Source organism: Cylas formicarius, unplaced genomic scaffold (assembly GCF_029955315.1).
Source record: "Cylas formicarius isolate icCylForm1 unplaced genomic scaffold, icCylForm1.1 PGA_scaffold_10__41_contigs__length_53128322, whole genome shotgun sequence".
Classification (NCBI taxonomy): domain Eukaryota; kingdom Metazoa; phylum Arthropoda; class Insecta; order Coleoptera; family Brentidae; genus Cylas; species Cylas formicarius.
Genome location: NW_026844214.1, coordinates 34914751 through 34932205, shown reverse-complemented (window position 1 = coordinate 34932205; position 17455 = coordinate 34914751). Strand labels below are relative to the sequence as shown.

The 17455-nt window shown below is 30.8% G+C and overlaps 3 protein-coding genes across 7 annotated transcripts; all 3 read left to right on the top strand.

Moving 5' to 3' along the window:
• Positions 1-77: 77 nt before the first annotated feature.
• LOC132705449 (GPI ethanolamine phosphate transferase 3) lies at positions 78-5616 on the top strand. The gene is made up of 6 exons (XM_060676038.1): positions 78-853; positions 1120-1400; positions 2406-2476; positions 2531-4252; positions 4467-4861; positions 5160-5616. The coding sequence occupies exons 1-6, from the start codon at positions 317-319 to the stop codon at positions 5352-5354; spliced, it is 3201 nt and encodes a 1066-aa protein (XP_060532021.1). The 5' UTR covers positions 78-316; the 3' UTR covers positions 5355-5616.
• A 2735-nt stretch (positions 5617-8351) lies between these two features.
• Positions 8352-13534, top strand: LOC132706409 (uncharacterized). The gene is made up of 6 exons (XM_060677743.1): positions 8352-8460; positions 9662-9799; positions 10649-10798; positions 11693-11885; positions 12076-12207; positions 13324-13534. The coding sequence occupies exons 1-6, from the start codon at positions 8355-8357 to the stop codon at positions 13412-13414; spliced, it is 810 nt and encodes a 269-aa protein (XP_060533726.1). The 5' UTR covers positions 8352-8354; the 3' UTR covers positions 13415-13534.
• Positions 13535-13693: 159 nt separating this feature from the next.
• LOC132706385 (delta(24)-sterol reductase-like) lies at positions 13694-17386 on the top strand. Of its 5 annotated transcripts, none has more exons than XM_060677733.1 (2): positions 13694-13789; positions 15778-17386. In XM_060677733.1, the coding sequence occupies exon 2, from the start codon at positions 15784-15786 to the stop codon at positions 17377-17379; it is 1596 nt and encodes a 531-aa protein (XP_060533716.1). In that variant the 5' UTR covers positions 13694-13789; positions 15778-15783; the 3' UTR covers positions 17380-17386. The 5 variants fall into 5 exon arrangements, with proteins under 5 accessions (XP_060533716.1, XP_060533681.1, XP_060533700.1 ...); XM_060677698.1 differs by lacking the exon at positions 13694-13789 and adding an exon at positions 13814-13935; XM_060677717.1 differs by lacking the exon at positions 13694-13789 and adding an exon at positions 13814-13977.
• The last annotated feature ends 69 nt before the right edge of the window (positions 17387-17455 follow it).

Sequence of the window (17455 nt, the reverse complement as noted above, 5' to 3'; positions counted from 1 at the left end):
CCACTTTGGCAATGGGTTATCAAAATCAAGATTATATCTGTGCCAAAGTCAAACTGTGGTTCCGTCCTGTGTTATTCAATATTTAGTCTATGGTTTGGTCCTTATAAAAAAAAGTTAAATTTAATGTTGACCTGTAATGTTGACATGTGTAGTCCATGCTGTGATATGTGATTATGTGATAAATCTCTGTTATCTTTGATAATATGTGATTTTAAATTTGAATGATACAAGATAAGCCGGTTCCCAGGCTAGTTCGGCATGAAATTTGATGCACTTGTAAAAGAACACAAAAAAGAGGCAAACAGCATGAGCAAAAATGAATGCAAATAGTTTTAAATATGCAATATTTTTGATGTGGTTATGTTATTTAATATCTACTTCAATTTATTTATTTAACCATGGATTTCTTTTAACAAGAGATGTGCTACACAATGTATCATCATATTGTTTGCCTTACGAACATCCCACATGCCAGTATCCAGATTCAAGCAATGCCTGTTTAAGTAACACAAGATATCCAACTTCTCTTTTAAAAGCCGGCGATCGTGAAAATCTATGTGCAAAACCACAAGCCCGTGTGATTTTAGTTATTATTGACGCCCTTCGACACGACTTTATTGTCTATGATGATAAAAATCAAAATATTCTACCATATGAAAATAAATTTTCAGTGGTACACAATTTGCAAAATGCTTTTCCGAATTTGACACGTGTTTATAAGTTTATTGCTGATCCCCCTACAACAACAATGCAAAGGCTAAAAGCCCTGACTACTGGCAGTCTTCCAACCTTTATCGATGCTGGTTCCAATTTTGCAACCTACGAAATCAATGAAGATAACATTATTGACCAGGTAAAAATTATATATATATATATATATATATATATATATATATATATATATATATATATATATATATATATATATATATATATATATATATATTTAATCCATATGCAATTCATTTTCATTATTTCAGTACATAATAATATGTAGCAAAAATTATGCATGGTTTAGCCCTTAAAATTATAGATTAATTCAAAAAAGTGTTCTTACAATTTTTAATTTTAATTTTGTGTTTTATTTTTGGTTTCTCATAATCATTTATTGATTTGCAGCTCATTTTAAATAATTACAATGCAGTTTTCATGGGTGATGACACTTGGATGTCCTTGTTTCCCAACAGATTTTTAAGAGCATATCCTTACCCATCCTTTGATGTATGGGATTTGGATACAGTAGATAATGGTGTTAAAAACCATCTCCTTCCAGAATTAAACAATGACGACTGGAACTTGTTAATTGCACATTTCCTAGGTGTTGATCATTGTGGGCATCGATATGGCCCAAATCATCAGGAAATGGAGAGAAAATTGAATGAGATGAATGACATCATTGAGTATGTTCTTATCTTAGCATTACCATTTTTGGTACCATTAGAATTTAGAATGCTATATAGTAAAAATAATTTATAGTTACTGACTATACTTGACTGAAGGACATTTGTTGAAGCGATCTCCACAATATATCAGACTTGACCTTTTTTAAATTTAAAATTTAATCTTTTCATTAATTTTAAAATTAAATTCTGGTACAGCACTGGAAACTAGTATTATAGTATATTATGCAACAAGTTTGATAAACACAATTTTGGAAAATGTCAGTGGCTTGCGACCATGAGTAACGAAACTGATGTCTTCTAATGACACTTTCTGCCCTCTTGATTGGTGTATGATTGGGTAGTAAACATAGTAGGGATTAACAAATAACGAAATGGTCCCAGTTAATATTCTAGAAATTCCCTATATTAATTTTTGGTATTGTGAACAAAAGTTTTAGATTTTAAGATATAAAGGGGCGAAGAGAAGAAGGAAAGTTTAGCATTAGATTAACAAAAAATGCGCCACTAGCTTTTCTTATTTTGTTGTAGTTAAGCAACTGAAATTACAGGATTTTTGTCATTTTTTTAGTTTTCGCTTAATTTAAAAAAAAAAAACTTTTCTTTTGCTTCTCTAAACCTGCAGGTAATCAATTTTCATACAAAAAAAAATACATTAAATAACACAAACTTTAGAACTAGATACAAGTTTTTTTAGTTCTGTTTTTTATTTACCAAAAATTGCAAACACTAATTAAAAGATATTGGAGGGTATTTTTATTAATAATTATTAATTAATTTATTTATTAATCATTTTCAAAACTTTCATTTTTATAAAGGTTATTTTCATTCAACATTTCGTTCGGAATGAGATAATTCCAAAACACTTTAGCAGCCGGAAAGGGAAATAAATAATTTATATTAAGTCATAGTATAAAATTTTGCTAATTTTTTTTTCTATTCCTATGTTACTTATTTATATATACTTTTTTTATTTAAATATATTATTGCTTAATCCTGTTTTAGAAAAGTAACAACAAAAATGACTCAGGATGATATACTCATAGTAATAGGTGACCATGGAATGACTCTCACAGGTAATTTTTACGTTTTTATGTCTTGGTTGTGAAACTTTAAGATTTCATTCATAGGTGATCATGGGAGTGACAGTATTGAAGAGGTTACTGCAGGGCTTTTTATATACTCAAAACGCCCTTTAAATTTGTATAATGAAGATCATGATATTGTTAAACAAATTGACCTTGTGCCGACATTGTCAGCTATATTGGGAATTCCAATCCCGTTCCAAAATTTAGGAATTTTGATTCCCAATTGCCTGCCAATTTTGAAAGGTGATACCTATGGTTATTCAAAAAACTGGCAAATGATATTACAGCTAATGTGGGACAATCTTAAACAAATTGAAAGATATGTTAGGGAATATTCGAAAAATACTGGAACTTTTGACAAACAAACTTTAAACACTCACTTTGAGAAAATATCAGATTTGCTGCAAACATTGACCAGTATTGATTCAGAAAAAAAAAACGAAGAATTTATCGTCGAAATCCACCAATTTCTTAAAGGTGTAAGACGTTTATGTGAAGAAGTTTGGATTCGGTTTGATACAACTTCAATGCACAGGGGTCTAATGTTTATATTTCTAACAGTCTTTTTGGTTTTTCTTATCAGTGATGGTATACCCCTCAAAAACCTTGATTTGATTTTTAAATCATCTTTTTTAAACTGTTCAATTCTAAGTTTGTTTTCCTCGTCCGCGTTGATTGCTTTATTTTATTACTACGATTTTTTTAATAACTTGATTCATTTCTTATTAATTGCCACCTGCATCGTTTCATTTTGCACGTTTTCTATCCTGATTATACAAAACTGGGATATTATCAGTATTAGTTGGTATATAAGAAGGTGCACCGATAAAATTGATAATAGCCTTTTTAAAATTGTATTAATTTTTCTTCTAGTCATTTCATTCTCCAATAGCTTTATTAATGAAGAAGCCAGTATTAATCTTTTTTTGCTTATATCAATAATACTTTTGGAAATGCTGAAAATCATCTCCACGGCCTTAAGCCAAAAAGTCAAACAAAAATATGAAAAATCAATCAATCACATTTCTTGGCCACAGTTAAAATTTTTTCTTCTTGGTTTGATTGTTGTGGCTTCAATTAGATCGTCTATGTATTTTTGGAATTGCAGGGCAGAGCAACATTGGTGCTTTAATACTACGCCTGATATAAATAGATTGCAGCCTAAATTTGGAACTTCTAAATTTCAATGGTTTATTAGCATGGGCGCATTAGGTTTTTTGACCATAGCCGCTAAAATGTGGTTGAGAAGTTGTGGAAATCTAAGTGGCTACGCAAGTAATGTTATATTCATAAAAATTGTACCCACTATCGTTGTAGTCTGCATTGCTGGTTATTGGGTACTAAACCGTCTGCCTATAAAAAATTCCTCAACTCTGAAAACCGTAAATTACTTGGCCCTTGCAGTTTATGGCTTTCTGAGTTTGTTTGTAGTAACATTAGTAATGCGTCCTCTGTACGTTTGCGTTTTGCCAATAAGAGAAGGCATAACCGTAGAATCAGATGAGAAAATAATACCCCAATTATATCAAAAGCTCAAAGGAAATTTGCTAATGGATAAGATTGAAGACGAAAAAATCCCCATTGTGTATGGTTTGAGTACTGCATATAGTGCAGTATTTATTTTATTAGGAATCTGTCTAACTCTTCTATTTAGCTTGTTGTTGGGAGATTCTTTAACAGTATCAACAGTTATTATGTTTATGACTGCCCTGTTGGTGTTAATCACGACATCTTTAGTGAAACTTAGCAAAGCAAACTCTATTGGTAAGTATAATATTCTACAAAATATTTAAAATTTCTACAAATTTAAAATTATATTGCCACTGTCTAAGTAACAATGTTTTGGACTGAAAATAGCCGTTTTCCTGAACAGTTACATAAACTTCTATTTTTTTAATCCTTATCCTTAAGTTCCTTAAGCTTTGTCTAAATGTTAACTTGTATAGATCGTATTGTAATTGACATATTTTTGTTATAGAAGAGCTGTTTTCAATCCCGAATACTTCAATTTTGAGTTGGATAGTATTAGTCCAATATTTCTTTTATGGGACTGGTCATCAACCTTCCTTTCCAAATATAATGTGGGATGCAGCATTTGTTGGAACTGCGGGCCTAACCCAACGAGTATTTATTCAGGGAATGTTAATTGTAATTAATACATTCTGTTCGTACATTTTGATGGGGATTTTGTTACCTTTGTTCATCGTGTTCCCATTTACACTGTTGGTTATGTTGCCATCTTTAACTCCTCGAAAAAAAGAATTTGATGTCGTTTTCAAGAAAGGAGAGTTATTAATTTTCGAATACGAAGATGTAGCGAGTACAAGTTTATTTGTGCTTTCTTGTAAATACGTAATTGGACATGCAATTCGGGTAAGTTATTATATAAAATACGTTGTTTCCAAAATGAGGTTGGTAACCAATTTGATACCAAAATTCTAAAGTTTCCTAAATTTATTATCCAAAATTGCAATACTACTTTACTTAATATATATTGTGAGAATGATTACGCAGGTAAACTCGATGTTTTACACGTTAAGGTTTTTTTGTATTTCTTCCTATTATTTAATAGAATGCTTTGGAATCAAATTGTTTTTTGCAAATTAGATCTATGTTTATTCCATTATTTTCGAAAAAAAAAAACTAAAATTTCTTATTGTTTCTTTTAAAGGTATTTGCTAGTATGTTAGCTGCTACAATCCATTGCCGGCACTTGATGGTGTGGGGTATATTCGCTCCGAAATTAATTTTTGAGTCGATAGCTATGATAATAACATCCATCTGCGTAATATTAGGATATTGTTTATTTATAAGAATTAATAGTCAAATTTTCTATTTGGTCAACAAATTGAACAAAACCAGATAAATTTTATTACTTTAATCATTTATATAGTCTTATATAAGTCGCGTTTATTAAGTCTGAATATTTATTTGTTCTTATGTTGGTTGTATATTAAATGTTTATTTATAATTGTTTTTTTATTGCAAATTACAAACGTGAACTTTCCCCAGTACCGCACAAATTTTTAAGTAGTTTGGAGTGACTAGTCATAGCAGATCGTTGGGCAAGATCCTTTAAATGGATATATTAAATTTTACCGGCAGCCAGTTTCCTATTAAAAATGGGTAGGGTCTTCGATAAATCTTATCATGTGGCAATTTAACTTGATCGTAACAATTATTTGATTTAAACACCTTTTGATAAAATTACTATGTCTGTAGTAACGAAAATAAGTAAAACCATTTTCGACGTGGAAGAAAAATGCTCACATAAAAAATAATAAAAATACTATTAAATAACTATAACTATAATTTGTAATTAATAGTCTCTTACCTTCTCAGAATTCGTTACCGTAATAAGCAAATTACCGAGAACCTGGTCGTCATAAGTGCTAATAAGCGATTATGTTAATGTTAATGTTAAGGGTGAGGAAGAGCACCAAGAGGAAGACGAAAATGAAGAAGTTGATCTGAGACCACCACCAACCATTCAACAAGCCCTATATTCAGTTAAGCTGCTAGAGAATTTTATGTATCATGGGGAAGTCCCTTTCGAAGAAATGGTGAAAATACAAGCCAAAGTACGAGATGCGTATTGGCATACTAAAAAAATTCAAAAGAAAATGACCGATTATTTGAAGCATTAAATATTTATATAAAATGTTCCTAAGTAGATGTTAAAATATGTATATAAAATAATTAAATATTTTTCAAGTGCCTATAATTCTTTATAACGAAAAAAAAGCAGTCCCCTCAATTTCGTTGTATAAAATTTCGATTGTATTTACTACGAAATATGGGTGTTTCCCAAAGTAAGTATGCACAACAAGTGGAGTCCAGTCATGGAGTCTGGTAAGTTTGAAAAAAATTAAAATAACACACATTTACATTGCCGCTTTTGTCGGTCTATACTATTAATTTATATATGACGCTCTTTAGTTTTTTTATTCCAAACAACTTGACAGGAATTGTACTTATATAGTTTTATACTTTTCGCTATATTTTCAGTTTTAATTTATGCTTATTTTTAATGTTTGTTACAGGTAGATTTTTTATTAAATAAATAAATAAACATATCTAAAATTAGAGAAAACATATCTATAGTGGATTTTGTTCACTCGTCTACCAATAATTCATTAAACGTCGCTTGTTAATGGCTAATGATACCGAGCCAAATATGATTCTAAGCAGCTTATGAAATATCAACGTAAAAACTTAACATGTAATTACGTAGGTTGTGCTAATTACACCCCATAATCTCGCTATTTCATGCCATTTGTCTGTTTTGCAAAGTTTCGTTACTTTTTTTAAAAATTATGATACAGCTATAATATCTAAGTAAAAAACTCATTTAAATTATGTGATAGAATATGCTGATGACTACAAGAAATTCTAGCTTGAGCATTCCCAGTATCTGCTACGCGACGTTCACATAAGCACATTATAAATAGGTGTGCAATGTACTTTGTAAGGAATTCTTGTAACGGTTTAATGTATAGCTCGAAGCCCTGTTTGTAAAACTAAAAAAAGTGTGTTTATAAGACCCGTCGTTTGAAAACCTTAACTTTTATTATGATTTCGAGATAATTGCAATTTAGTGCAGTCACCTCCAAAAAAAATCGGCCATTCAAAATTGGTCCCAATTTAAAAATTCATTTCCTCGCCAATCGTTTGTTTGATTTTGATGATATTTTTGCGATCGATTCTTCGGCACAAACTTTTATTCCGTTATTTATTATGTGATTGTGGTTGCAACAATGAGTAATCCTATGTCTCAATGGCCGTCATTTTACTAACTTACTTACTTTTTAAATATAGATTAATGAATATCAACGCCAATGTTTATTTCTTATCTGCATGTAGCCTACCCAATCTAATAAAAAAATTGAGTCAGCGATATTGCAATGCAAATATATCAAAAACTGAGTGTTTTACCGAAATAAATGTTTTTTTACTTAGAAATCGTTACTCGTAATCGTAATCTCCATCTCCAAAAACCCTCCAATCTAAGAGTCATGTGGATATCATAATAATTTAGAGAAAATAAATGTAGTATACTGTTTTTTACATAGAAATCATCACATTATCAAAACCTTTAAAAAAACTACTAATAAGAAAGTTATTTCATGAAATAGCGAGAAATGTTGCCGAGATTTTTGGGTGTAACTAACGTCCTACATATCATGCGAAAAAATAGAATGTCTCTCGAAAAACCTTCGAATGTAAGTTTTCATATGGATATTTCAAAAACTGCTTGAGCCAGATAGAAATGAAAATTTCGAGAACTAAACTTTAGCACACCCAGTTTCTCACTAATGAGCGTTGATGAATTCGTTAAGAACCACTCTGTAACCACCTACCTATCTACATTAATTGTTTAATGTACCTACCTTTTTCTTACCAAAGAAGAGCTAGAGATATAAACAAGAAAACTTCCTTCAGTTGTAGTTATTTTGAATATTGACCAAATTTTCTGAGATTTCACTTATTTATTTATTCACTCATTTAGTGAGTAGTTTTTTTTGGAAAGCTCTAGAGTCAATAATTTCGAACAAACATCAGTCACGCTCATCTTGGTCAGCTAGTCAGTTTCTAATTTGCTGAGTGTACACAAAGCGGAAAAATTTTTCGAAAATCAAAAACGAAGCGAAAAATCAATAAATATGGAGCTACAGTCCAATTCATGTCCCAATTACAATTTTGACTAATAAACGATTTAATTTAGGTTAAAAATGGAGTGTAAAAAAGGAAAGTCGTGATAATTCCCAACGCAAATACAAATAGCACCTCTTTCGAATCAACATTATAAAAAATGGTTTGTTATTTTCACTAACAGTAGTATTTCCGTAACACGATGAAAAGATTGATGGTACTGTTTTCAATGTTAGCAGTGTGTTGTTGCCAACATGCTGTAGACCACAAGGATCACGGACACCACCATGGGCATCACCATTATTACGACTTATTTTTTTGTAAGTAACTTATTCAGCTGCACCATTCTGTAGTGCTAAAATAAAACACAACACGGCTCGAACATAAGAAAGTGATAAAAAAACAAAAATCTAACCGACACTATGACCAATGTAGAAAAACGCACGAAATGAATTGTCAAAAGCTTTATTTCTATTATATTATTACGCCAAAGCGTAGATTTTTATTTTTAATACGCTTACGTTTGATAACTTTTTTAATACAAAATTAAATAACGAAATTTTTTCATATCTTGATGCGATCGTCTTCTAATGGAAAATGGTATTGGCAAACTTATTTTTAGAGATTATTCTACTTATATATTTACCCTTGTTTTTTTTATTTATTATACCTGTAATAAATTTTGTGAAATATGTGAAGCCACTGTTGGATAAGTGGATACCTTCCTTATTCGGGCATAGTTTTTGAAACCACACTTTTGCCTATTTCTTTACAAGTAAAACCAACTCATATAACTAGACACTAAGTATGATAAGAAGGCAATTTTTTTTTGGTCCGAAACCTTCTGGAACATTCCTATAACCGTACTCTAACAACACTGCTGTGGCATAGCGATGCTACACTGAAAGGAAGGCTTTATAAAAAAATACAGTGTTTTCTGACAGGTTCGCTTGTTCTAGCAAGTCAATCTATTGAAAACTACGTCTATCTTCCTTTATTTATGGTAGTTATAGGTGTGCCAAAAAAGAAAACTTTAAAATTATATTTGAATGGCTAATATATCTACCACGGAAGAGATAAGTTTACGCATCGACGCAGTTTTTTGAACACTTAATCAAACGGGCACCTCCAATGAGCGCACAAGCGCTCGATTCTCTTATATGTCATACTGTGTGTTGGTTTCTTCAGCGAATTCAATTCCGTTTTCTATGTTTAAAATTTCTTCGATGATGAATCAAATATATCAAACTTTCTCTTTCGAATTGACTACCATTTGCAGTCATAAGAAAAAAACAGATTGTGGTTATTTTTGTGAATCCCACAAATGATTTTTAACTATAAACAGTACAACATTTTTTTACAAAATATTTGGCTTATTTTTTTAAATAAATATTAAAAACGGTCTATTTAGAACAAAATTATTTTTGTAAAGTTCTGGGTTGGTGTAAAAATAATAAACTATCAGAATATATTAACAGTGAAAGGGAATTGTTCTTACCATAAATATTGAACTTCTTCTAGATAAAGAGAAGATATTCTGGTACTTTATTTTTCTGGCATTCAAAATAAAAGCAGTCTTCGTTCTTGGTACGATTTTCACAGTCAGTATGGTAGCGGGCAAGGTGTTTGCGTTGGTCAAATACATTGATTATATGAAAAGTAAGTACATATTTCGGTAAAAAATATTCAAAGTCACAAAATAAAGCATAATATAAACAGTACTATATATAAACTTAAACTTACCGGCTGTTTCGAGTTATTTATTTTTTATTCATTATTATAACTTTACTTCTGGCTTTTGTATTATTAAAGATATAACTTTAGTTAAATTAAACAACTAATTGTTAGATTTAAAGAAAAGACAACTTTGTCTCTGATTCAAAATACGGGAAATATTTTGAAATAAATTTGCATATTCGAAAACCGTAAACACTCTAATATGCCAATTAATATGATTGATTGATTTTTTCTTGTTTGAAGGGTTGATACAACATAGACGGTTTTACTTAAAATCCTTTTGAAAGGTCTTGATTAATTCGGCGTTGTCACATTTGAAATGAACAAATCATTTATACGTTTTAAATCATTAATATATCTTAAAAAATTGCTTTAAGGATCACTAAAACCAGTTTTCGGTGCCGTTTAAAACAAAACAAAAATTGAATATTAGCAATCGATCCCTTTATAGAATGATCAAAAGTTGCTAGTTAAGAAAGTTAATTTTTAGCTTAAAAAATCAAATATGCAATCTCATTAAAGTAGTAACTGTAATAATTAAAAATGTAGTAATGGTTGAATTAAAACAGTCGGTATAGGTAATTTTATATTTAATGTCAATACAGTTTTTAAAAATTTTAAACTTAATATTTGAACTCAAGAAAATAATAATAATTACAGATTTCTTTATCGGATAACTTGGGTTAAGCATCTGCTAACTTTTTATTTACAACTTCGGTTAACCTGACTAGAATAGAAGAATTGTCCCAACATTTTGTGTCATTCTTTAAGAACAAGAATACCATCATCATGGAGAAAAAGTAGTTTATATTAATGCCCATGATCATCATAGCCACCATGATTTTGGGGATCAGTATGGTGCGTTTTCAGCGCCTGCGGCCGTTTACCAAGGACGACTCAACGAATATCATGGACAAACAGGTAAATTATAATAATAAATAAAAAAATAAAAATTAATAAATTCGTATACATTAAAATACCCAATTTGTAAAAATTTACTTTGTTGTAACTATATATTATGTAATTGACAAAATAAACTATAATTTTTTTTTGTCTTTGCAACGATGGTGCATCCAACTTTAAATGTTTAAATATTTTCCTTTAATGTTAAAGATTTGAAATTTGAAGTTTGACATGCCCCCATGTTATTTAATTTCAAATTCTTCTAAGTTTACTTAAATTATAGAACATGACTTTGCAAAAAGGAGATTATAAAAATCTTAACAAACTCCACTATAGGTATAAATAAACTCCAAAACATTTTTTTATTTATATCAATGTTATCAAACCAAATGAAATACCGTTCCTAGACATTTAGATTAGGAGTGTAATGTTTACAACACGAACGTATTATATTCGTATGCGCCCTGCAAAAAAATATATAATTCTGGATATCAATTTAAATAAATAAGACGCCTATTTCAAGAAGGGTTTGTTTGTTGGACTTCTGTCGTTATGACATAAAGACATTGTGGGCATAAATGACAATAATTATTTCAAGACAAACCCTTTATTTTTTAGAAACAGGGGCGTATATATTGTTTTTTTTTTCTTGGTTTGGAGTATATTTCATTTCAAATTTATTTATTGATTTATTGCCCAGCACAGTGTGGCTGGTATAGTTTATAATGTATATATTCCTTAAATATGTGTAACACAAGATTCCTTTTTCCTAACAGTTGTTCTACGCCGATTCATCCATCCATTTATCGTTATACATTTAATAACCGTCAGCCAACGGAATTAATTTTTTTTCGCGTTTCGAGTATCGAACTATTCCAAAGGCTGATTCGCTCCCACATAAATATGTTTTAGATGGTTTAACAAATGAACCACCGGTGCCCTCTGAAAATATCGACAAAAAACTCGTAATCGCATTGTCGCCTGGAGGCGGCTACTCGAATAATTACCGTCCGTTCCAAATGGCTACCCACGGAAGAAGTTGGGATAATGAAAACGGCATTGACTGGTACAGTCTGTTATACGCATTCAAGAAGATGATTCGAAGGTGAGTAAAAAGTTTTAACATAAAACGTTAATAATAATTTATTTATTATTATTTTTAATTGTTAATTCAAAATTTGTTATTGTTATAAGCAGTATTTAACTTATTAAATAACATAATTTAGACTCTAATTATCAAACCGAAACGGTATAGTGTCTTGTTCTTGCTCAGCTGATATTTTATTTGGGTTTAGATCAGACATATCCGAGACGGCATTTCGAGAAATGGGAATAAAGACAGACAATTGCAAGAAAAAATTTGTTTGTGACGCAGATATTGTAACTAAACAGAGCATTTTGTTAAAAGCGATATTTGAAGCTCTAAGGTGAGTGTGGATATGTTATTTTATTTTCCCGAATGTTTATATTATACATTATTAACATAAACCTCTAAAACCAGAGCAGGTACAAATAATCTAGCTGTTAATAAATAGTAAAATTTGTTGTATAAACGAAGATAAGTTTAGTCTGTTTGACTGAGTAAAAGAGGTTGTTGTTTTCCCCATTGTTTAGAATAGAAATCAATTGTTAATTATAAAATTAGACCAAATCAAAGCATTCACATTTTCAAAGTCGTTAAACTTTTTTATCAGGACTTATTTCTCTACCGAACTGCATTCCGAACCATATTCGAAATAATTAGGTTTTTGAAAGTAGTGTATTTGTTCGGATCAACATTTTCCCTTCACGTACTTGACTATGGAAAAACAATTATGTTCTGCTTTAAACATGATAACTAATAATTAGTATAGTAATAATTGGTTTTCCATAGTCAAGTACACGAAGGGAAAATGTTCGGCTGAACAAATACGATACGAATATGGGTCGGAATGGCTAATGGGTAGCCCCAATATAGTTGATAGAAAAATAAATCCTGAATGATAACACTTAAAGTTGAAAATATCGAGTGTAGCGGCTTTGGAAATGTCAATGTTTACTGCCGAATTTTGGACACCAAGGTTTAAAGTAGACAATATAAATAACAAAAAAGTGAAGTTAGCATCTTTTTAAATATTTTTCCAAATATGAAATGTAATTATTAAACAACTTAAAATTTGAAAGATTTGTGCATTTTTTTAACCTTATGCAAAGAAATAATTCACTTACGGTTTGAGCGGAAGCGACTCTAGATTATGATAGCAGACGCAGTTCCATCGTGTATAGAACAATTTCCTGAATCCAACACAATTAAAAAGTCATTTAAAATTCAAAACTTACCGCAGTTTCCACTCAAACCAGAATTAAGTTTTTCAATATTTTTGACTTTTTGAATACCGGAAATGTCCGTGTAATGTATTATTGTTATTTGTTTGTAGTCTTGATGACATATTTAATTAAATTCGAAGCGTCGACCATTAATTGATTAACATTGACAACATTGTCGGTTTTCGGTACAGATTGTATTTAGTGAAATTGTGCAAGTTGTGTAACTTTTCTTTCAGCGACGAAAGCTACGAAAAATATAGATCCGAAGAAAACGAGGGTGACTGCACAGTTCGATATTCTGAATGTATGGGTGGTATAACAATATAAATAAATTAATACCTACGATCCACTTTGTCTGGTATTGAATGATCATACATTGTGATATGAATATGTTGTATATTGTATTTATTTCATTATTTATTTATAAATAGATATTTGTTCAGTATTCGTCTAATCTTTTTATAAAATAAATTGGGTATCGGGTAGATTGTTATATGTATACGAAATTACACTTGAACTTATTAAAAATACATTGACTGAAATCATTTTCCCCTTTCAAGTTGTACAGCAAATTTTATCCTATATATGTTTCGGCAAAATATAATTATGCACTGCCCAATTGCGTGTGCACCTAAATATGATATATACTACCGAGTACAAAAAGGTTAACGTTAGGATAAAACCTGAAGATAAACGTCTATCGTAAGTAGTCACATATATCTAATTGTTTACGCAAGCATTTCGAACATATCAAAAAATTTAATTCAATAATCAGTGAGTTTAAAATCGGCGTGGACATTGGATAAAAATATGTTTTAAGTTATAAAGATGTTTTATAGCATTTAAGGGTGAGTGAATGGTGCTTCCGAAGTTTGTTTTTGCATCCGACGGTTAGTTAGTTATTTTTTTTTAAACAATGACAAATCGGGAGGGCTCCAATTGCTTGCTGAATTTGAATATACCAATAGCAAATGTTCGGCCAGCATTAAGTGTCTTTATAAATACATATTAGAATTTAAATACTTATTTACTTTAGACTACAGCTCACATAAGTGTTTATTAAGAAATACTTGCACAGTTTAGCACAGTTCCCTACACACACGAAGATGAACGCAGTTTAGATATATTTGTAGAGTAAAAATGGCTTCTCGCAATACTGCTTTGTCTTGGATTCTGCTTGCTTGTGCAATTAAGAAGATGCAAAACCAAAGGTTGGCTACATAAAAAGATATAATTACACCCATGGCAATTTGCTTGCCGATTTGAAACTTTGGAAACAATTGGTTTAACTACCTAATAATGGATGATGATGAGAAAATAATTTTATTTGAAATTATTGAAATTATTTGCTCGTTTAATATAAAAGCAAATCTGTTTCACTACATGAGAGATTAATTGCAACCGTAAGATTTTTTAAGCTTTCTACAATACTCACCTCATTCTTCAACAATTAAAAAAAAAACGTAGAGAAAGCAAGTAAAGCCATCTTTTGTTTAGTTCTATAAATTCGCTTAAAAATTGTTTACTTGGGTTCGACATTTTGTTTATTTACTTTCTGCTGTTAATAGATTGATCCAATAAACATAACTGAACAGACACATACACGCTCAGGCCTGTTGATTTGTGCAAGTCAAATTTCAAGCAGGATTTGATTTTACTCAGACTAGGCCAAGTAGCTATATGTGTGTTTTACACAGTAGTCAGTAACGAGAGTATTGCAAACCGTAATTCAATTTTCTATAACATTGAAGCTCCGGAACTACTCCCAATTGAACTTTCGAAATAGCATACATACTAGTTTAGTTCAGAAGAAACCGGCAATTGGCGTATGATCTTGCCGAATTATATTTTGTTTTAATGTACTGGTATATATTATTATGGATAGTAGTAGTCTTTTAGTGTTCTTGGCGGTGTCAAAAAGCTGGATATTCAATGAAATATTCAAGACATCACGCAACAAAACAAACTAACCAAACTTTTGGTAATTGTCTTCCACATGTGAATATACTAAACTAAGCCGGAATTAGCCAAATTCGTATTCTTGATTCATAATCGTATTCGCAATTTTATTGCGTATCATGGATGTCGGGCAGTAGTAAACAAATGTCATGGATTATACAATTCCTTAATTCAACGTAGTTATTTCTTAAAATATTCGTTATCGGTTTGAATGTACAATTTAATCAAAAAGTAAACACAAAATTTCCAAAGAAATTACCTTGTGTTATATGTGTTAATATGGCGAATACGTTTATGATTAAGAATTGCGAATTAAAAATACGTAGAGAAAGAGTTTGTCAGTATGATCTGTACTTTTTCCGCAAATAAATAGATATATGTTAGTGTGTATATTTGCTGGGCGGATGCCGTAAAGAAATTAACTAAATCCGTATCATTATAATGCTTTAATAAAGAAAATCTAATTATCTCATGTATTTATATTTAATAAACGAGTATATGTAATTGATAACACAAAGAAAACAAATATTTTTAGCTTAAGCAATATTAATAATTGTTAACATTCATTTAAATTGACAGATAAAAAAAAATAAAATAAAATAACTAATTCTATTTTACCCATCGCCGCCTCAATTATTTTCCAACTGCAACTCACATTCATTTTAATCAAATATCTAATCTGTTTTACTTATTTTTATAAAGTAGATAACTCATATTGATTTTCATTACAGATAAACATGGCAGGCTCATGGAAAGACAAATTAATAGAATTTTTGGAGAACAACCGGGGACTCGTGGTTTTAATATTTTGTTTACCTGCTAGTTTCGTTTTCGATGTGTTTTTGAATTTGTATGTAAAATTGCTGCGGCTTTTGGCAGGCAGTTCAAATAAACATAGTGAAAAGGTGAAACAAATTCAAAAGAAAATCCAGATCTACAATAAAACTCCTAGTACAAACCGGAAGTTATTGGTAACTGCCAGACCGAACTGGCTCAGTTTATCAACAAAATTTTTTCAAAAAGATAAGTGCCATCAAATTCCTATAAATCTATATGATATACTAAACTTAGATGAAGAAAACCTAACGGTACATGTGGAACCGATGGTAACCGTTGGTGAAATAACAAAATATCTCATCCCAAAAGGATACACTTTGGCTGTCACATTGGAAATTGCAGACGCGACATTAGGTGGTTTAGCTATGGGAACTGGAATGACTACTCATTCACATAAAGTTGGTCTCTATCATGAAAATGTTGTTTCCTATGAAGTAGTACTGGGCGATGGTTCCCTTGTAACAGCATCTAAGGATGAGAACAGTGATTTATATAAGGTTTTACCTTGGTCACATGGTAGCCTTGGGTTCTTAGTTGCTTTGACATTAAAAATAGTTAAGGTCAAGCCCTATATTAAAATGTCATATATTCCAGTTAAAGGGCAGGGAAACTATTGTGATATGATACGATTATTTTCTGGCGATACCAGCGCAGATTATCCCACCCCTGATTACGTTGAAGCAACCATTTTTAATAAGGATGAAGCTGTAATTATGACTGGGGAGTTTTCAGATTACGATAGTACTTTGTCAATAAATCACTTGACTAGATGGTACAAACCTTGGTTTTATAAATACGTAGAATCCTTCATATCAAAAGGTAAATACACCGAATTGATACCACTGAGAGAATACTTGTTACGCCATAATCGAGCCATCTTTTGGGTTGTTGAGTCTATGATACCCTTTGGAAACAACATGCTATTTAGGTTGTTTTTTGGTTGGTTACTTCCGCCAAAACCTGCATTTTTAAAATTCACCACAACTCCGGGGGTCCGAGCGTTTACATTTACGAGACAAGTTTTTCAAGACATTGTCTTACCAATTCGTAAATTAGAGGATCAAATCAATGAATCTACCAAACTTTTCGATTTATATCCTTTGTTGGTATATCCCTGCAGAATTTATGATCATGGACCCCATTCTGGGCAATTAAAGCCCCCCCCAAAGGAATATTTGGTTGAGGGAACAAATTATTCATTGTATAACGATTTAGGAATTTACGGAGTACCCGGATTTGTCCGAAAAAAGGAAAAATACAATCCGGTTGCCAATATGCGAGCCATGGAAAAATTTACGAGAGATGTTGGAGGATTTTCATTTCTGTATGCCGATATCTTTATGAACCGCTCGGAATTTGAAGAAATGTTCGATTTGGCATTATACGAATCTGTGCGAAGTAAATATGCTGCCAATGGAGCTTTTCCAGATTTATACGATAAAGTAAAACCTGAAATTGATGTTTTCGATATTGGCAGGGAATACGAAATTAAATAAAGTTTGGTAAAATCTTTAGAACATATTTTAATATATGACCTAACCAAATTAAAGGCCCCATTTAGTACTAGATTGT